This window comes from Atractosteus spatula, chromosome 6 (genome assembly GCF_055471065.1).
Source record: "Atractosteus spatula isolate fAtrSpa1 chromosome 6, fAtrSpa1.hap1, whole genome shotgun sequence".
Lineage (NCBI taxonomy): Eukaryota > Metazoa > Chordata > Actinopteri > Semionotiformes > Lepisosteidae > Atractosteus > Atractosteus spatula.
The window spans coordinates 64,745,888-64,765,805 of NC_142711.1; the positions used below are offsets into that span (position 1 = coordinate 64,745,888).

General features: G+C 47.0%; 3 protein-coding genes and 1 non-coding gene across 5 annotated transcripts in view; 3 read left to right on the plus strand and 1 right to left on the minus strand.

The window, feature by feature from the left end:
* The first annotated feature begins 271 nt into the window (after positions 1-271).
* On the plus strand, positions 272-345 carry trnat-agu (transfer RNA threonine (anticodon AGU)). The gene has a single exon. It is a non-coding gene; the product is annotated as a tRNA-Thr (tRNA).
* A 295-nt stretch (positions 346-640) lies between these two features.
* cmbl (carboxymethylenebutenolidase homolog (Pseudomonas)) lies at positions 641-5,823 on the plus strand. The gene is made up of 6 exons (XM_088919684.1): positions 641-779; positions 3,094-3,308; positions 3,661-3,768; positions 4,439-4,581; positions 4,664-4,755; positions 5,412-5,823. Exons 2-6 carry the CDS (start codon positions 3,094-3,096, stop codon positions 5,589-5,591), a joined length of 738 nt encoding a protein of 245 aa, XP_088775810.1. The 5' UTR covers positions 641-779; the 3' UTR covers positions 5,592-5,823.
* Positions 5,824-6,163: 340 nt separating this feature from the next.
* On the minus strand, positions 6,164-14,105 carry cct5 (chaperonin containing TCP1, subunit 5 (epsilon)). Its single transcript, XM_088919683.1, has 12 exons — positions 14,031-14,105; positions 11,261-11,562; positions 10,693-10,753; positions 10,451-10,615; positions 10,104-10,302; positions 8,951-9,143; positions 8,707-8,856; positions 8,367-8,486; positions 7,919-8,104; positions 7,095-7,232; positions 6,764-6,944; positions 6,164-6,455 (listed from the first exon to the last, which is right to left on the minus strand). Exons 2-12 carry the CDS (start codon positions 11,363-11,365, stop codon positions 6,328-6,330), a joined length of 1,626 nt encoding a protein of 541 aa, XP_088775809.1. The 5' UTR covers positions 11,366-11,562; positions 14,031-14,105; the 3' UTR covers positions 6,164-6,327.
* A 14-nt stretch (positions 14,106-14,119) lies between these two features.
* mtrr (5-methyltetrahydrofolate-homocysteine methyltransferase reductase) overlaps positions 14,120-19,918 on the plus strand; it is a 28,901-nt gene continuing 23,102 nt past the window's right edge. The window contains exons 1-4 of one of the 2 annotated variants that reach the window (XM_088919685.1): positions 14,120-14,252; positions 18,147-18,300; positions 18,837-18,990; positions 19,246-19,363. In XM_088919685.1, the coding sequence (XP_088775811.1) occupies positions 14,137-14,252; positions 18,147-18,300; positions 18,837-18,990; positions 19,246-19,363 (542 nt within the window). In that variant the 5' untranslated portion in view covers positions 14,120-14,136. The remainder of the gene's footprint in view (positions 14,253-18,146; positions 18,301-18,836; positions 18,991-19,245; positions 19,364-19,918) is intronic. The other variant, XM_088919686.1, reaches the window with a different exon arrangement.

Consider the following 19,918-nt stretch of genomic DNA (forward strand, 5'->3'; position numbering starts at 1 on the left):
TCAAGATCAGCTTAATATATTCAATGGCCGGTTATTTTCTCACTCGAAACCCAGTTGTTGTTGTTGTTGTTGTTGAAAGCGCTGGATACACTTCTGTACTTCCTGGTTTTATTCTGGTTTCTTATCCCCTGAATGTTATAAAATAAGTAGGTGGGAGGATCGCCCACGCAGCTTGAAAATAAACTCGTAGGAAAAGGGCACCAATTTAAGTCTCGTCAATGGCAGCGACACTAGGTTAGGGTTAATGCAGGTAGGGAGCTCTACTCGGCGCGGCGCCGTGGCTTAGTTGGTTAAAGCGCCTGTCTAGTAAACAGGAGATCCTGGGTTCGAATCCCAGCGGTGCCTCGATCTGTGTTGAATTTTATTGCTGTCTTGTCACACACCTGTCCTTTGTACAGCCACAAGAAAAAAAAGAACTACCGGTCTAAAAACCGCCCGATAGTTTCATCGTGGTTCACCATTTTTAAAATTCTTAGAATATAACGTTGAAAAACTGCACACGCCTCGCTAAAAAGTCGTAATGCAAAGCGTGCCTTCGCTTTACAATGTGGCCGTCAGAACATATCCCAAGCAAACTTTTTTAAAACTTGACACAGTCAGTATTTGAGTATGCTGTCGAAACCCTGCTTGGCTTTGTGCCATTATCAACACGCGTCTTGCGCGGAGAGGTTAAAGCGAGTTTTTTCCCTGATCAGTGCAGGAGGGTTTTTCTGTGGTGCTGCAGTCGGAGAGCTGAGATTCAACCCCCGTAATCTAGATCTACGAGTAGAAAGGACAAGGTAAACGATATCAGCTACCGTTTTAGAATTGAAATCGATATGCATATAGCACGTCATTTTCGTCAATTCGTAGACCCTGGGTGCACGACAGCTCGACTTGCATGAAGTCTCGATCGGTTTTGAATGCTGAATGGGCCAGTTCGCGTTTTTGTAACTGCGTTTGTTACTCGAGATTACCATTTAGCCAAACGCGCTTTTAAATCGGCTAGTTTAACAATGAATAAAATATCCAGTCCGAGAGAAATGTTATGTAACAGCAGTGGGGATGACTAAGCAATTTTCGTTTCCATTCACTAGTAAGAGCTTTTTAAACGCTTTATGAGCGCGGATAAAGGCTTTAAACAAACAACTTAATTGGGAGAAGTAGTGAGGGAATGTACTGTTTTGCATTCTTCGTGTACAATCCTTAAACGACTTTGTGCGGTATTAACCATAGGTATTGGTCGTTTGAAGTGTATGACTGCTATAAAAATGCAATGCATGTATGTGAATTGTCGATAAAGTAGTGTCTTGGTTGTAAGAAACGTGTTATTCGGTTTGAAGTGTTTTAAATTAAACTACAGTACTATGTCAACACCTTTTTTCATGGGGTGAAAGCATGACGAAACAAATTGTTTTAGAAAAGCTTTCCTTCTGGTAACATATCTTTTTAAAATACACGTAAGGAGCAAAATGCGGTTCCATTAAAACTGGTAAATGAAATGTGTATATTGTAACGCAACGGGGGCTCAGGCGGGCGCCCTTGCCGCTTCAGGTCGGCCCCACACTGTCCGGGACTCGAACCCGGGACTTCCGCGTCTCTCTGCAGCGACCCAGCCCCGTGAGCTAAAGAGAGATCTCTCCACAGCCCAGTAGCTGTAGTCCTGCTATCACAGGGAAGGGCGGTGACGTCACCTGCTCTGGTACCCCGGCTCTTACACAGTACCTGTCGGCCGTAAGCGTTACACTCTCCCCCGCTTAAAATCGCCGTCCCCGGCGAAGGGCTATCCCACCCCGCTTCTGACACCAATGTAACGCAACGGGGGCTCAGGCGGGCGCCCTTGCCGCATCAGGTCGGCCCAAAGTATAGGTGGCTCGAACCCGGGACTTCCGCGTCTCTCTGCAGCGACCTAGCCCCGTGAGCTAAAGAGAGATCTCTCCACAGCCCAGTAGCTGTAGTCCTGCTATCACAGGGAAGGGCGGTGACGTCACCTGCTCTGGTACGCCGGCTCTTACACAGTACCTGACGGCCGTAAGCGTTACACTCTCCCCCGCTTAAATCGCCGTCCCCGGCGAAGGGCTATCCCATCCCGCTGCTGACACCAATGTAACGCAACGGGGGCTCAGGCGGGCGCCCTTGCCGCATCAGGTCGGCCCAAAGTATAGGTGGCTCGAACCCGGGACTTCCGCGTCTCTCTGCAGCGACCTAGCCCCGTGAGCTAAAGAGAGATCTCTCCACAGCCCAGTAGCTGTAGTCCTGCTATCACAGGGAAGGGCGGTGACGTCACCTGCTCTGGTACGCCGGCTCTTACACAGTACCTGTCGGCCGTAAGCGTTACAATATATTGAAGTCAGCAAAGCAGGGATTGCGTAATCTGTACTTGTCGGTCTGCCGGTTATATGTACTATTTGGGAAATGGCGTTCGATAGCTGAAGAGGCAATGTTATTACACTTAAAAAAATCAGTAGCCTCTACTGCCTTTTGAATAACGTCTTAGCTTTCCAGTCAATCAGTGATTAACTACTGGGGCCATTGTTTCTCTTCATTTGATGGTTTGTGTGTTTTACTTAACAGATCATTAACTGAGACAGTGGTCGTGATTGCTCTACCCGAGTGTTGTCGCTGTTGCAGAAGAGGAGTTTCTTCAGCCTGGCCCTGCCGGTCTGTGTCTCCCTCTGGAAAATTTAGCACAGAGCCTGGCAGTAACACAGGGCCACCTAAGAAAGTGCTGTGAAACTGAAACAGATAACAAAGAGCCTGTACACAACGTGTACTACATAAAATAATGCATCTCAAAGATATTCCAGCACAACAATTGTGTGTTAATATGCTATGAGGTTCCAAACAGGACAGTAAAACTACACAAGCTTATACTGTAAATACCCAGTGTGATACAGACACGCCCACAGGGGGTGGAGTCAGAGGGACAGATCATGTCACGCTGGAGCTAAGAGCGAGATTCCTCGGTCTCTGTGGGAGGGGAGCCCCGTGGGGGACTGTGTGACGGCCCCAGGGGTCCAGGTGAATAAAATATACACCAGATGGCCTGGAAGGTGCCCTCTTGTCTGGAGCCCATCTCGGGTTCTCTCACCCGAATCCTTGCTTGTGCTCTAGATGGCCAACGAAGCCCGACCCTGCCCCTGTGACCTTGGAGACAAGCTGGAATACGGGGGTCAGGGGGAGGAGGTCCAGGTCGAGCACCTCAGAGCCTACGTCTCCAAGCCCACCTCCAGCACGGACAAGGCCGTCATCGTCATCCAGGACATTTATGGGTGGCAGCTTCCGAACACCAGATACATGGCTGACATGCTTGCCTCTAGTGGATACATGTGAATATCTAACTTTGTTTCAAGAGGTTTTAAAGAAAAACCTGACGTTGCACTAACCTACAAGCACATAGCTTTGTACTGCTTGGTTTGTAGCGGCTGTGTAATGTCATGTCTAGGTTGAGCTGTGCTCACCGACACCCTGCTCTCTGCAAGGAGGAGGATGTACAGTGGTTGACATGCATCATAAATCCTGTGATCTCCCCTATTGGCACTGAACGTTCCTATGCAACTGTAGTCAAAAGTCAAATGAGTATCTTTAAGCCTGAGAAACCCAGGACCTGTAACTTTAATGGCCCTGTTGCTGCAGTTTGTAGTGACTCTGGATTCCTGCTGTTCTCTGCTCTCTCCCCAGAGCCATCTGCCCAGATTTCTTCGTGGGCAAGGAGCCCTGGGACCCCTCCAAGGACTGGTCAACCTTTCAAGAGTGGCTTCAGGACAGGAGTGCAACCAATATAAATAGGTAAAATATGGAAGTTTTCTTGTTGGGGGTACATAAGCTTGGGTATCTTAAATGATGTAGAATAAACAGGGGTTTAATAAGAATATTGTAGGTTTGTATGTATCAAATAGTTAATTAGAACAAAGCAAATTCTTTCCCTCATGCTTATTTATTGATTAATACAGTAGTGATAGATTTGCCTAAAATATCCCATTCTGCTGTGTGAGCTGTGCATGTTCTGTGCGTTTACGCCAGGCATGTTTGAAAAGGCTCCAAGCACACCAGAGACTCTCAGACACTGTAGCCTTTTAAAATGGCAGAAATGTGGTCCCTGTGACACTAACACTGTAGGTGCTGATTCAGTAGTTGCTTCACAGAAAATTTAGGAATCCTAAATCCTAAGTGCCGTTGGACTGAAATCAGCTTTAATATCTGGTATATTAGTATCCTGGTAGCAATTCACTTTTTTCATGTCCTTCAGAGCTAGTGTGCATATACACACATTTAATGTGAATTCCCATGAACGTAAAACCCTAGAAAAAGGGTTCATCTGGGAAGCGGAGGTGCACTGATGTGACTGGCACTCTGAGGTCCTTCAGCTGAAGCTGGGAGGTGAAGGACACAGAGCTGCGGTCCTCCTCTCTGCTGTTCCCCTGCGCTAAGTCCTGCAAGAGGCTGCTCTCTCCTCCAGGGAGGCCGACGCGGTGCTCGGGTTCCTGAAGGAGCGCTGTGGCGCCCGGAGGATTGCAGTGGTGGGGTTCTGCTGGGGTGGAGTTGCCACACACCACCTGATTCTCCACTACCCGGAGCTGAAAGCCGGCGTTTCCGTTTACGGTGAGCTGCCCCAGTTGCCTGACCCGCTGCGTGTTGGGTCAGTGGCAGGACGCGTCCGTCACGGGCTTTCGTTCTCTTGCAGGAATAATCCGGGACTCTGAAGACCGATACAGTTTACGCAGCCCCACGCTTTTTCTCTTTGCTGAAAATGACCACGTTATTCCACTTGACCAGGTCAGTTTCTCATACACATGGAGAATTTAATCTGCATGTCAGATTAATCCTCTCCAGTATTCAGAAGTGATATTGAGCCCCATTGCCAGTGTACATGGGAATATTGCTAACCCAATTCCAAGTAGAGCTGGGACGTTAGAGTTCAAATTGCTAACCCCAGTCCAACCGTTTATTTACAAAAAACAAGAGCCTTGTATTTTATCCTAAATCTCAAATTTTAAACCTTAGGAATTTTGGAATTGGAATTTTTTGATCGATTAAGGAAGTAATTTGTTTAGATAACAAAGACCTGGTGCTAGAAGACTGATATTTTGATTTTGTTCCAAGTGATCTGAAAATCACTTAAATCAGCTATTCAACAAATCACATTTGAATTGTTCCAGGTGTTTAGAAATCGATGACTTGGTGGTTATACATAAACTCTACTGGCTTGGGGGTCTCTTCAGAATCAGGGTTGGAGACCACTGCTTTAAGATACTAGATTATGTATCCAAAAAATAAAATCTAAAGCAGATGAAAACATGATAGGTGTATTTTTAAAGCACATTTTCAGAACAGTTGGGTAATTCAGAAGACAGATCTGGCATAAACATTTAATGAATGTATATTTGTGATGTGCTGAACAGTTGAATAAACCATGCGGTTTTACTATCCAGGTGAGCACCCTGGAGAAGAAGCTGCAGGAACACTGCACGGTTGACTTCAAAGTCAAGGTGTTCGCAGGCCAGACCCATGGGTTTGTGCACCGCAAGAGGGAGGATATAAACCCCACCGACAGACCCTTTATAGAAGAGGCCCGCAGGGATATGCTGAATTGGCTCAATAAGTACGTCTGAAACAAGCCATGTCAGAATACATTCAGCTGATAAGAGACTGAGGGGCTGGAAATGGAAAGCTTTGTCACAGTGTAATTTGAAAATTGCCCTTCAGTAATATCTTGCCAATAATTAATCACATTCAATATCTGTTAGGGGGACAGAAGATAAAGTATGTAATTTTTTGTACTAAACGCTACATTCACGCATTATCATGAGACCGTCTTACTACGAAACTAAAAACTTGAGCCATTTTTATTTTTTACAAGAGTTTTGTTTCTGTATGTGACTTTTAATGTGAAATCATTCAATGCCAGAGGCAATGCCTCTGGAAACAGCTGTAAAATATCTAGTACCACACTGCAGAAATTCCAGCTTGCCATTAAGTCAAAAGCCAGAGGCCTTATGACCACTTACTATCACACAAATACAATCCTCAGGTCTGGAAATCTTCAATGAAACAATGATTCTTGAAGTCTGACACCTAAAGAAGGCTTCACAGCCGAAACTTTGTGTTTTCTTTCTTCTCTTTTCCTATTAATGATTCTAGGAAGTTAATTTCAAATCAAGAAATAAAATTACCATGTCTCCAATTCTCTTAACAGGCCATTTTATTTATGAAGTCAGTACAATTACAGTTTATCAGAGGGACAACGTATGAATAAATAACTGTACTAAAACGTGCGGACATTTTTCTATAAAGCGCTTTAAGACTTCAAAGCCCCTGTAGACCGCACACATCACTACTGGATTGACATCAGTCCTCCGACTCCCCTGGGCTTCGAATATCGTCAATCTTCAGGATCATCTTCACCACTTGGGTGGCCAGAGAAATTTGCTGCTTCTTCCCAATGAGAGTTTCAATCACATGCTGCTGCTTCATATCTAGGGAGACCAAAGGGAGCGTCAGGGTTAAAAACACTCAAGTATTCCATTTAAGCGGCTGTAAGTGCAATGTCACACAAGTGAGTCACAAGCATTGCCTTTCATGGGACAGTTCAGTAGGTTTTGGTGCAATGTCGTCAACCGCTTTCAGGTTTAGCAAAAAGACGTACATGGGTGCGGGCTGACAACCAATTTCTTAAGGGGGTTATATAAGTGGAGTAAACCAACCACAAATACTACTCACAGATGCAGTCTTCATAATCAGAGATAAAGGTGTTACTCAAGTAAAAAAAAGTCAGAAAACTTGCCATTGGTGCCCTGGCTGAGACAGTCAATTCCAAGCGCAGGGTTGTTTTCTTTCACTTGTCTGGCTCGAACCTCGGTCATCGTCTGGATGGGATTCAGACCGCTGTTCTCTGCCAATGCCATGGGAATGACTTCTAAGGCATCGGCAAAGGCTCTCATTGCGTACTGCTCTAAAGAGGGACACTGGGGAAGGACAAAACACACGGATAAGAACAACAGGCGAGACCGATGTGCATTCAGCATATCACAGACTTTCCTTGTTTCGCAAATCCGAAGAAATGCTCAACGACTGGAAATAAGGACTGGTAAAAAATTTGAGACTGGTCCCGTTACCTTGTCAGCTGCCTCATTAACAGCTAAAGCGCAGGCGATCTCGGAAGCCCCGCCGCCATACACAACGCGGTTGTCCTTGACCAGGTTGCGGATCACACACACAGCGTCGTGGAGGGCGCGCTTGGCTTCTTCGATAATCTGAGGACGAGGAAGCAGCAGGTTACAACAAACCTAGGGACCCCCGCTTCTGTAACCAGGATGAACGCTTTGGCCCCCTAGAGTAAGTTACAACCAGAACTCCAGTAGCAAGAACACTAACGTGAAAGAATTAAAAACATTAGAACACAGTACACTATGCTGTTTATTTACTCAACAGAGGTTGAGTTTATCCATCTAGGGAGGAGCGGTGGCTCTGTGGCTGGAAGGTGTCCGGTTAGTATCCCACGGCTGGCAGAGGAATCCCTACTCCGTTGGGCCCCTGAGCAAGGCCCTTAACCCCAACTGCTCCAGGGGCGCTGTATAAATGGCTGACCCTGCGCTTCTCTCCCTGTCTGTGTCTCATGGGGAGCAAGCTAGGGTATGCGAAAATAAACTTTGATATGTTTATGGCCAATAAAGTGATCCTGATCTTATAAACCATTTCTAGCATTCTAATCATTTCAGCATGCAGGTGGTTAAAAGTGACTCCAGTGCAACACGAGGAAGAAGGTAAGAAACAGACCTGATCTAAGACTCAGCAGGCTGCAGTTTTGACAAGTGCTTTAACAACCACGTTATTAAATAGAGAATCATTTCCCAACAGTAAAGTTTTTTTTCTGAACATAAAATGGAAAGTTCAGATGACAGTTCAGACACAAAATCTCGGGGTCCTCATCTTTCCTCACCATTTTGTTTCCTCCTCGGATGAAGATGGTCACAGCCCTGGAGTTCTTGCACTCCTCTATAACCAGCATTCTGTCTTTCGTTGTGCCGAAAGAGAGCTCTCTCACAATTCCCGCTGAGCCAAGCTTCTCCGGCGTGAGCTCACAGAATCTGGGAACGATGCGTCCTCCAGTTGCGATAGCGATCAGCTGAAGAAAACGAGCATGGACACTAAGGATTCGGTCTCAGGAAGGCAGTGAAAAGCCACCACGAAGAACGTAAGGATTAAAGAGCAAACTTATGAAAACGTCATTTAAGATGCCTGAATCATAATCTCAATTTTTAAGAAGTCCTTCAGGTAATTCAGCTTTTACTTTTGCTGTGTTGTGAAGAAAGAATTCAATAAAGATAGAAACGACTAGCAAAGCTGCAGGGTCAGAAATCCCGTGACATTGCATCTACACTGCTTACCTCAATTTCAGGGCCACCAACCCAACGGATAGCAGGTAACTGATTCTGAAGCAGCAGGTGATTGGCTTCATCATCGAATCCCCACTGACAAATGGCAAGGTTAGCTCCATTGTCTTTAACCTGTTTGAAATCAACATAAGTTAGGAACTAGCGACTGCAATAAATCGGCATGCTCCAATGCGCACACTGCTATCAGAATTGTAACTGTCAACGATCAGGAAACAGATAATATGCTGCTGTTCACTAAGTCTAACAGACACCACTGTAACTAGACCAACAATCCCAACCTGTGCTTCGATGCTGGGATTCATAAGACAGCTAAAAAAAAAATCACACTAACCTGGTGAATCATTTCTTCAAATTTCTCTTTCTCATACTTTTGCAGGGCTTTGTAATCTTCAACGGAGGTCACATCAAGCTTATGCTTAGTTTTAGGTTTGGGTGGCTCAAACGGACAGGTAAGGATAGCAATTTTTGCATCTTTTAGAACCTGGAAAAGACCAGCAACGACAATCAGGACCTCTGCAAGAAAAAAAGCCAAGAACCGAGACTAAAAAAAACCCGCAAAAGCAATCCCAACTAACCTTGGGCATCTGAGGGTGGCTGAACTCTTTGTCCACAATCACGCCCTTGATGAGCTGCGTGTCCTCCAGTTTCCCACCAACCTTGCCCTCCACCTTGATGAGCTCAAAGTCAACGTCCTTCCTCTCCATGTCTGCAACTGTCAGGATGGCATTGACGGCGATCTCCGCCATCTGCCTGTGGCAGCGGTTGATGCTGAAACGAGTGAGATGGGCTCGTGAGAAACGGGCCAAGCGCCGCGCAACATTCCAGCACCTCCCAGAGGCCCGGAGACGTGGGCGAAGAAAAGCGAACCCGCAAGATCGATAAACGTGTCAACAAGTAACAGTCAACCACCAGAGTGTCTATTTTATCTGTAGTTAAATACTCTTTCAGCGAAGACCAAGACGAAAGGCCCCTGCTGCCTTCGACAGGTGCAACGAGTCTTAAGAACTACAAGCCCGACTGTGGAACAGGGACACAGAGCAAGACAAGGACACAATGCAGGACAAATTCAGAGACAGAGGGGGGCTTCCAATCTACTCCGAGCTTTTAACATCGCTGGGAGCCAGAACTTTGGCTGGAGAGCTTCTGAACAATTTTGAAACAGAATAGCGGGGGGCGGAGTGGTGGCACAGTGGCTAAGGATCTGCACATGTGGCTGGAAAGTTGCCGATTAAAATCCTCCGGCCAGCAGAGGAATCCTACTCCATTGAGCCCCTGAGCAAGGCCCTTAACCCCAACCGCTCCAGAGGCGCCATATAAATGGCTGACCCTGCGCTCTGACCCCAAGCTTCTCTCTCCCGGTCTGTGTGTCTCATGGAGAGCAAGCTGGGGTCTGCGAAAAGACAAATTCCTAATGCAAGAAATTGTATATGGCCAATAAAGTGATCTTATCTCTCGCTTATCAGTGCAGAAGAGTGATCATAACTGCTGCTGTACTCCGATTGCTCCAGTCAAATGCTCAGCTTCACACGTGCGTTGCTTTTGCCAATAGCACCAGCCAAATAGTTTTATAAAACCTAAGAAACATGCGAAGGAAAGAAACAGGGACCAGCAGACATCTACCTATAAATAACTCTTGCTCTTCCACTCCACAGAAACAAGGCCCAGAACGACAGGCGTTCCACAACCTTCACACCCGTCAAGTCAGCGCGTCGGCGGGGGGACACTCACACTTTCGAGCCCAGCGTGGTCATGGCCGTCTGGACCAGCGGCTCCGTGTTACTGGGGTCCACGGGGAAGCTGTCGCCGATGCGGTCGAGCTGCTCGATGGCGACGCGGGCCGCCTGGTCGTAGCCGTCCGCTATCCGGATGGGGTGGATGCCGCGGTCCAGCAGCTGCTCGGCCTGTTCCAGCAGGGCGCCGGCGAGCACTGGAGGCGGTGGGGAGGGAGAGAGCGCCGACACTCAGGTACCACACAGGAGAGAAGGCAGCTCCGCGTTCACAGCCCGAATGAGCCACACACAGGGGAACCCCAGCTGTCACGCGGAAGCTAGGGGCCACCCCAGGCTTCTACATACCCACTACGCCCGTGGTCCCGTCGCCGATCTCGTCGTCCTGGGACTTGGACAGCTCGACCATGAGCTTGGCGATCTGGTGGTCCACGTCCATCAGGCTCAGGATGGTCGCCCCGTCGTTGGTGACCGTCACCTCGCCATCCTTGTCCACCATCATCTTGTCGAGCCCTGGAAGAGGACAGGCCGTCAGCCCCCAGCGTGCCCGGCTCCGCCGCTGGCGCTGGGGACACAGGCAGGCGGCTTACCGTTGGGCCCCAGGGACGTCCTCAGCGTGTTGGCCACGGCCTTGGCGGCCATGATGTGCGACTGAAACAAAGGAGAGCCCGGAGTCAGAACCGCGCTGAGAAGCCAAACAGCCCTCGCCGGCCGATGCCTTTAAACAGCTGCGTCATCGCGGCGTTTTGACGCAAAAAGCCACTTCAGAAAACCCAACACGCAGCTCAGCTCATTCAGGCATTCCTCCCGGCGGGTTTCCAGCCGGGCTATGGCCAAAGCGGAGGCCGCAAACCGGAGACGGAAAGACAGGCGGGCCAGCCGCTCAGACAAGCGGCACAAGGGCTCGGCCCCGCGTCTGAACACCGGGGAGCCCAGAGCCGGCGGCACCCCCACACCCCCCAGCACCGGCGTGCTCGCTCCCTGCCGCGCCCTCGTTTCTGCCCCAGAGCCTTTGTCGGGGGGCCGGGGCCGCTATGGCAGACACAGACACAGCCCCCTTCGCCCGACAGCGGCGCTGGAGACGGGCACCCCGCTGCGGCGCCCACCGAGAGCTCGTCCTGCCCGCAGGCGTGGCGACCCCCGCCGGCCCCTTTGTACCTTCAGCGCGTCCAGGCCCGACATGCGAGACTTCTTGTCCTGGTCCTTGATGATGATGAAAGGCCGGCCATACTCGTCGAAGGCGAGGGTCCCCAGGGTAGACATGCTGGAGGCCGAGGGAGCGCTTGGTTTCCTTTCTGCACAAAAACCCCGAGAGCAGGACGCGCACACCACGCTGCGTGAAACGGCCTCGCGGTGCGGGAGTGCCGGCGGCTTCTGGAACTGTCGCAGGGAGAGCGGAGCCGAGACCAAACCCGCAGAGAGGGGGGGTTAAATATACTTGATTATTTTCCTTTAGGTGCCTGTAGGAAAAATGAGAAAAAATCACAAGTGTTGTCGTAAGATTGATTCATTCTTTTTTTTATATGATCTGCATATTACTGGAATAACATATAGATATATGCGTTTGAAACAGTACTTCACACAAAATGGTCCCTTCTAATCTCGCGTGAACTATGGATTGCAACGAGATAAGAGCTGGGATTGCTGGGATTGCCATAGAAAAAGATGAGTTAGATGGGTTCTTTTATAGGCGTTTATAGACGCCATCTTGCCTAGGTATAACTGTAATGTTTCAAAAGTCATTTCACCGCTACAGATTAGTATAGCACACCTCACCTCACACCTGAAGAAGGCTCCACGGCAGAAACGTTGTGTTTTCTTTCTTCTCTTTTCAGCATGTAATAAACCTATCACTTGTTCCTTTGCAGATTAGTATAGGTATTTATGCATTATGTCTCATAAGATAAAACTATACTTGTTTTTTATGTTTTAGATGTTACACAAAAGTACAGAACTTTGAAAGCTAATAATATTCTAATAATTAAATATCAGATAATGTACTATATATTAATACAAGACTTTTCTGATGTTGAATTATATTAATAACACTGTACAATACATTTATTTAAAAGAGACTATTAAGTATTTAACCCTACCACATCTGACATAATGTTACATCAAGCTATTATATCTCATGTTGGGCACTATCATTTTCATTTACAATAATCATTACTCCTATCACTTCTATAGCTTTTTAAATAAAATCAAAGCCACCAAAAACCTGACACAAACAAAAGAACAGCACTAGTAGGCCCACTGCACAGTAAGTCAGCTGGAGGAGAAGTTGCCAACAGCTATGTCACCCTGCAACTCCCAGCCAGCAGCCCACTGAAGCTCAGCAGGCGTGAGTCTGGCCAGTACCTAGCTGGAGACCTCCTGGGAAAAACTAAAGTAGCTGCTGGAAGTGGTGTAAATAGGCCCAATAGGGAGTCTGTGTGGATCCTAGCTTCCCAGTACACTGATGGAGACACTACCATGTTGTCCCTTGGATGAGATGTAAAACCAAGGTCCTGATTCCCTATGATCATTAAAACACCCGGGACATTTCTTGAAAAAAGTAGCCCAAGCCAAATTTGTTGTATAATAATAATAATTGCTTACACTTATATAGCGCTTTTCTGGACACTCCACTCAAAGCGCTTTACAGGTAATGGGGACTCCCCTCCACCACCACCAATGTGCACCATCCACCTGGATGATGCGACGGCAGCCATAGTGCGCCAGAACGCTCCCCACACATCAGCTATCAGTGGGGAGGAGAGCAGAGTAGTATAATTTACTCTGCTCTCCTCCCCACTGAGAGCTGGTGTGTGGGGAGAGTACTGGAGCATCATCCAGGTGGGGCTGCACACTGGCGGTGGTGGAGGGGAGTCCCCATTACCTGTAAAGCACTTTGAGTGGAGTGTCCAGAAAAGCGCTATATAAGTGTAAGCAATTATTATTATTATTATTATTATTATTATTGTTAATAATAATAGTAATAATAAAAAAAATAATTCTCTTAGAAATAAACTGAAGTAAGGACTTTTTGTTACTTTGGGAGTGCCAGAATGAACAAGTCCAGAGGGGAACTTAACCACGACGCTGGATTCAGGTGTTCAATGGCATTAATAGTCCACTGAGCTTCTTCAGATTCAACAGTGACACGTGAACTAGAGGTGAAAAGTGGAAACTCTGAAGAAGTGTGTTTAAAACTGAGAACAGGAGGTTATTTACATAAAGGGTGGTGGGAGTCTGAAACAAGCTGCCCATCCCTGTTGTCTAAGCTTTTAGCTCAAGGTATTATTGTCAAGGTTTAAACACCAGTGATGCTCTTCCATATTGGTTTCTGTCTCTTTCTAAGGTTTGAACATCTTCACGTCTCCATATGTGTATCAGTCCTGCTCAGTTATCATGACAGTTGCAGTGAATTCTATGGGTAATATTCTTGCCGTGAAGATATCAGCTCTGTGTGCATTTGTACAGCTCTGCTGACATAGGAATTTTGCTCTCAACTGATTTAAATCCTTTGCTTAACCATTTAAGAAATACTGATCGTACTCCTGTTGATGACAATGACTAAATAACAACAACAATAATACTTTAATTAACCATTTAAATGTGTTAAGGATTGATTTTCATTGACAATGACGACCTGGCTTTACATCATAGTTTCACAGGAGACAAAACAGAGAAAAGGTACAGCTTTTAATTTGATAAATGTAGCAGAACAGAAAATCCTTCGAAACAGCTTGAAACCCTGTGGGCTCCCCTTCAAATGAACTGATTAGATGTACTTTTTACTACGTCACCACACTTGTTTTGACGTAGTTATCTTCAGGGTGCACCTTCAGTTTATTAGGTGATTTTCTTATATCTGCTATCACAAACATTCCTGGAGCAGACTCGAACAAAATTACCCGATGTACCCCTACTCAGCTTCACTCACCCCTATCTTGACGAAGCACATGCGATGTGTTTCCTGATAACCTCAGCGCAGCTGGGCGTGGGCGCCGAACACAGTGACGTCATAGACCGGAGCCGGCTTCCGGCACATGGGGCTGATCCGGAGGGGGCCACGTTTTGCGTTAGCCGTGCTTCACAATGTTACACAACCCAGGAGAGAGTGCAGGCGTGCTGGTGAGTTTTCGGAAGCTCCTGGATCTTTCGGGTGAGTTTTGCTGTCGTTGTATAGTTACTGCCCCCCGAGTGACGGCGCAGCTGAAGGTGACAAGGCTGTGCAGAGGGGGTTTCTTCCGATTCTGTATCGTGCTGAGTGGGAGTGCTGCCTGTGTGATTTAAAATAGCCTTTACCGTCTACTGCCTTATCGACAAGAGGGATATATTTGTTGCTGATGGACAGCTCAAGTCCTTATCAGCGGCCGAGAAGCACTCACTGTTGTTTGCTGTTGCGATCTCTTACTGTATATCTCCACTGCATCGGCTTGTCTAATCAAAACTTTTCTTTAGACAGCAGAAGTGATTCTTGTTAAAACAAACCCCAACACAACCAAGACTGTAGGTATCCGAAGATTAACTAGATTGCCTCACTAAACGTGAGGATGTGAAGTCATTTCGTTTTGTGCTTTGATGTGGCTCGCCTGTACACTTGTGTGGAGTGGCTTGTGCCACCAGAATATCCTTGTGCAATAATCACTGGGGGCACTCGTGTCTGTGGAGACAGTGGCCAGGCGCCCTGTGAAACTCTTGTACGGTACTGCCTTTTTAATACAAATCATTACGCTATTGCGTGTTTTGTCTTGCGTTTAAGGTTGAGTTAACTCGATAAAGTAAAAGTAACAATCTAACATGTAATGTACGATTTAGTGAAATAAACCATACGTCACACTTTTCTAAAATAATAGAAATGTAAATAATTGATTGTAAATCAATGCAAAGATGTCGGAACACTGAGGTAGACTCCTCAAGGCGATTGACGTCTCTTGAGGCACTGAAGTGCTGTCCACAGTCCATGCTGTTATCTGCAGTAGTTCTTCACACTTCTCGCTTTGATATCTTGTCCGAAATAAAATGATTTGTCGTTTTTTCACAACGCTGTCTGAGGAAGTTCTGTTTTGCTAGCAGAATGTTGCTGGAGCCGTGCTGTGCAGTTCTGCAGCGCAAGAAGCCAAAGGGGTTTCGCATGTCAGCGTGTTAGGAAACAGCCAGACTCCTGTTTCCCAAGCCAGAACTACTGCTTTTCGGTTTAAGGGACGGAAAGTTAATCAAATTAGATGGGCGTCTTCCAGAGAGTTGAATGCGTGGCTGGATCTGTGACAGAAACACGGGAGTCTTCAAATATTCCTTCTGATGTGTGGTTTGGGTAATACATCGTGGAAGTTTGTCTAAACACCTTTAAGCAGTCCTTAACCTTATCTCATGTGCACTCATGTGTAGTTCTGAAGTTGTTTAAGAAAAGTAATGTACTTTTCCATACGTTCTACAGTATTTTGCTGTTCTGATTTGTGCAGCTAAAATGCTGTTTGTGCGGTCTTGCCTTTCTCTTTTAAGAACCCTGTATCCGTTGCCAGATAGGCCCCTAAAAGTGTCTGAATATAAACTCTGTAGCTGGAAGAGAAGCCTAATGATTGTATTTAGTATTTGTGAACAGACAAATACAAAATCAGTGAAGTGCGTCGGTGCGAAATCACCCAAACAAGTAAATAGTACATCGAAATGACATTCGATCTCATTAAAATACAAGCTTGTGTGAAAAATCATTTGACTGAAAAATCATGATCGCTTTTCAAATGTGTAAACTTTGACAGAGGGTGCATGATTGTTGTAAGATTAAAATATAAGTTTTTTAGTCTTTGTATTCTGGATTCATCTTCTTTTCTTTTCACTCACGAATAGTGCAATGCTTCTAAAAAGTCTTTCTGCTTTACCTTCTGCTCAGGTGTCTTCAGGTCCAAAGTAAAATACAAATGTCAGAAACCCAAAGCAGCACTTACAGGGACTGAGCTTAAACACTAGAAAAGGGGCAGTTAAAAAGGATTTAAATAAATATTCCATAGATCTGAAAAGATTGCACGGTCATAAGAGAAATGAAATGAAATTTCACCTGAAATCGCGCGGTTCTGTTACTGCTTTCCCTCATGCTAGCCAGGAGGAGGACTTAATCACAAGCTTGCAGCCCCACACAGGCTGGACTGATTACTGACACCAGTGTCACAATCGAGAGGCATCGTACCTTCCAGGAAGAGCCTTGTGTTCTCCCTCAAACCTCTGTAGCCAGCCTGGGTTTGCCCCGGAGCTGTAGGCACACTTTGAGAGGTTCCTCTCTTGTGGCCCCGCTGTCAGCCCTGCCCTGGCGTGACGATGTAAGATAGGCCATGAGCACGAGGAGGCCCATCCAGCCCGTTAGCAGCAACATGTGGAACTGCTGGGCTGTGCAGGATCGAACCCGCAACCTTGGCATTATTAAGAGCCCTCTCTCGTTTCTTATTCTTGTGTGAGAAAAAGTAAAAGTTAATTCCACACTAAAAACCAGAAAGGAGAAACACAATATTTCAGCTGTTGAGTCTTGCATTTATGTGCCCTGTATTTATATTATTAATGCAATTCCTCCTATTTGCTTTGTGTACAAACAGATCTCCTGTGTCTTTTCCAATCTCGTGTTTATCTCTCATGCAGATCTGGGCCCTGTGTTCTCGGGTTTATATCGAATGATTGGTGTCAGATTAAAAATAAACTTTCTTTGTATTTGTATTCTAGATTCATCTCCTTTTCGCTCTCTATTAGTGTGATGCCTCTTAAAAGTCTTTCTAATTCACCATCTGCCCAGGTGTCTGTGGACACTTGACCAAGCAGATGCCAGAATTACTTAACATCCAAAGCTAATTTGGCATCTGCCAGTTCCCGGTCGTTACTGCAGCTGTGCATAACATGTATATAAATTACATTTGACTCACGGTTGTCCTTGATCTGCCATTCTGCTGTTGCAATTTTTTTTTCCTATTACCTGGGAAAGTGATTTTGTTGCTGATTATGATCATTAGTCACTTAACCCTTTCCATATACTTGTGGTGGTTTGACACTGACTGACAAAGCTCAGGTCTAAGTCACACAAACCCCTTTCTTGTCCATAATGTATGAGAAAGAGGATGAGGGATACCGTCTCCAGTTGTTCATTATGCTGTGCAAGTACTTAAGGCAAGGACATCATTTACTACCTTATGAAACAATGACCGATTATTGTTTTTAAAGATCCGGGCTGTTTATCTGTGTTTCCACATTTAGATGTGAATACCTCCACTTACAGGCTTTTATTCTTGGAAACCTTAGTATGTCAAGTGACAAATTTAAAATGTCCTTTTTTCATCTGGCAGAGGCCTTTATTCAAAGAGTAATACAATTGCTCTTTGAATACAAAGTGTGTATAAGAGTTCCCACTGAGACAGGAAAAGCAAAAGAAAAAGGTGAGAGTGGTGGTCATAAGTATTAGCATGGTCAGAGCTGCACAGTTAAAGAAATGGGTCAGTGCTGCTTGACAGAGAGGAAGCAGTAAAAATAGAGCAGAGACAGTAAGTGGGGATCAGTCATGTGCTTCTGGGCTCAGATATATCCTGAAGAGATTCAGAGAGTGTTTGGTTTCTCTGCAAGGTGGCGAATGAGTTGGAGATTCTGACCAGAGCGAATAAGTAAGCGTTCCACCACTAGGGGGCAGCACAGAGTGCAGTCAGTCTGGGACTCACAGCCTCTCAGCAGTGGTGTTGCCAGTTGCCCTGAGAAAGCAGATCTCAGGTGTCAGGAGGTCGGCCGGCTGCTGTTGCTGCAGGCTGGCACCAGCGTTGTTTGATTTTCAGCCCGGGACCAGCAGCCAGTATAGAGAGACAAGCTGCGAGAAACACAAGAGTGTTTCAGTGGGATGAAACCTGTGAAACATCCTTCTCTTTGAGCTGGACTGCCCCGAGTCCTGCTCTGCAGTAGACCAGCTGTGAGTTGACCAGTACCTAGACGCATTGACATGCCTGGCTGCTCTGTGTCTGGTCCTGGGAGGGGGGTGGTAGCTGCCGGGTGGGCACGCACCCCAAGCTCTTACAGTACCTCCACTGTGTTCCAGGTTCCTTGCCATGCCGTGCCAGGTGAAGAGCCGCTTCCTGCTGCTGTACGGCTCCCAGCGCGGACAGGCCAAAGCCATCGCCGAAGAGATCGGCGAGCAGGCAGGCGAGCGCGGCCTCGTCGCTGATATCTGCTGCCTGAGCCAAGAGGACAAGGCAAGGCCAATGAGGATCTGGTCCAATACGTCTGTCACTTGCTTGGCAGTCTGTAAAGTTCAAACCCAGACTCAAAACCCTCTTCTTCAGAAGAGCCTTTACTTCACTGGTTCTGTTCTTTACCCCCCTGCTCCTGCTGTACCCCCATCTACTGTCTCCTCTCACTGCGTACTCTCATCCTGCATTTCTTGTATTTTTTGTTGTTGTTGTCATTCTGTAAAGGGCTTTGAGAAGCCACCTTTAAAGGCGCTATATAAAATAAATATTATTATTATAATGAAGTTAGTTTTGAGGCCTGTGTGTTGCACGTGTCGGGGGGGGGGGGGGGGGTGCTCACCTTCACGCTGGGGGGCTGTAGCGCTCCTGTGTGCCTCTGAAGCCGTCCCAGTGTCCCCTCTGCCGTCTCCGTGTCTCTGCTCCTCCTTGCCGGGGAGCTGACGGCTGCGGGCTGCCGGCGAGGCCAGGTCTGGCACAGCGTGCGGGTCGGCCAGCCCCTGGCCCCATTTTCACTTCCCTTCCCCCCCCCCCCCCACCAGTATAACCTGGAGAAGGAGACCGCCCCCGTGGTGTTTGTTGTGTCGACCACGGGCGACGGGGAGCCCCCGGACACGGCTCTGCAGTTTGTCAAGAGGCTCCGGGCGAAGACGCTGCCGGCGGATCACTGCGCCCATCTCCGCTACGCGCTTCTAGGTGAGAGATACCGCGGTTGCTCCTAGACCAGTTGTTTCTTATTTCCGAGCTGCCCGGCCATGTGGTCGAGGCCTCCAAGAAACGCTGGTGGAAAATCCTTAAACTCCTAACTACCACTGAGAGACGGTGCTGACTAAGTCCCTACCCAGCTTCCCAGGCTGAAAGACCGCAGGTGCTTCTGGTCGTGTTGGTGGCATTGAACTGTAAAATAAAAACGACCCCGCCCCCCAGTTCTAATTTCCATTCTCACTGAAGCTTTAGGTGATTCAAACTATCCGCATTTCTGCAACTGTGGGAAAACTATTGACAAGCGTCTTCGGGAACTTGGTGCCCAGCAGTTCTATGCAACCGGACACGCTGATGACGGTGTGGGGTAAGAGCTCGGGGTTATAACCTGTACAAGCATGGCGGCTTTCAGCCCGTTCAGCTCTAGTGGAGGCAGCAGCAGTCCTGCTGAAAATGTTCTGGCAAATACAGAAGTAAAGAACTCCCTTGGTATGTTGTTGAGAAGGGGTGTTGGCTTTCAGTTAGGTAGCTTCACTAAGGCTACATGTGCACCTCACATAGCAGTGAATTCTCACTAGCCTTTAGCGTATAACTTAATTCAGAACCTCATTAAAAGTTAACCGTTACATTTTCTAAATGTCTTTGTACAGACGCATCCTGTATACGTCTTGTTTTCATTTTGCCGCTCGAGAAGTCTGGGTAAATAATTTTAACTGTAGGGAATAATTACAGTCTCCCCTCCTGAAGAGGCTGAAAGGGAAGCAGTGACTTGGCTTGGTGGCCTAACCTTGTCCTCTCGGGCAGAATCGTTTTTCACAGATTTGCATTTGATTCCACAGTGGTGAGAATTAAAGGGCACTGTGGCTGTGGCTTCGTTCTGCAAGCTGTGTGTGACATAGGCAACGCTGTGCGGATGTGTGAC

Excerpts from the sequence above, each read along its gene's own strand:
- cmbl (XM_088919684.1), top strand. The coding sequence starts at position 3,094 with ATGGCCAACGAAGCCCGACCCTGCCCCTGTGACCTTGGAGACAAGCTG. Across the intron at positions 4,582-4,663 it reads AGCCGGCGTTTCCGTTTACG|GAATAATCCGGGACTCTGAA; the intron begins GTGAGCTGCCCC and ends GTTCTCTTGCAG. Across the intron at positions 4,756-5,411 it reads ACGTTATTCCACTTGACCAG|GTGAGCACCCTGGAGAAGAA; the intron begins GTCAGTTTCTCA and ends TTTACTATCCAG.
- cct5 (XM_088919683.1), bottom strand. The coding sequence starts at position 11,365 with ATGTCTACCCTGGGGACCCTCGCCTTCGACGAGTATGGCCGGCCTTTC. Across the intron at positions 10,754-11,260 it reads CGGGCCTGGACGCGCTGAAG|TCGCACATCATGGCCGCCAA; the intron begins GTACAAAGGGGC and ends CCTTTGTTTCAG. Across the intron at positions 9,144-10,103 it reads ACCACGCTGGGCTCGAAAGT|CATCAACCGCTGCCACAGGC; the intron begins GTGAGTGTCCCC and ends CACTCGTTTCAG.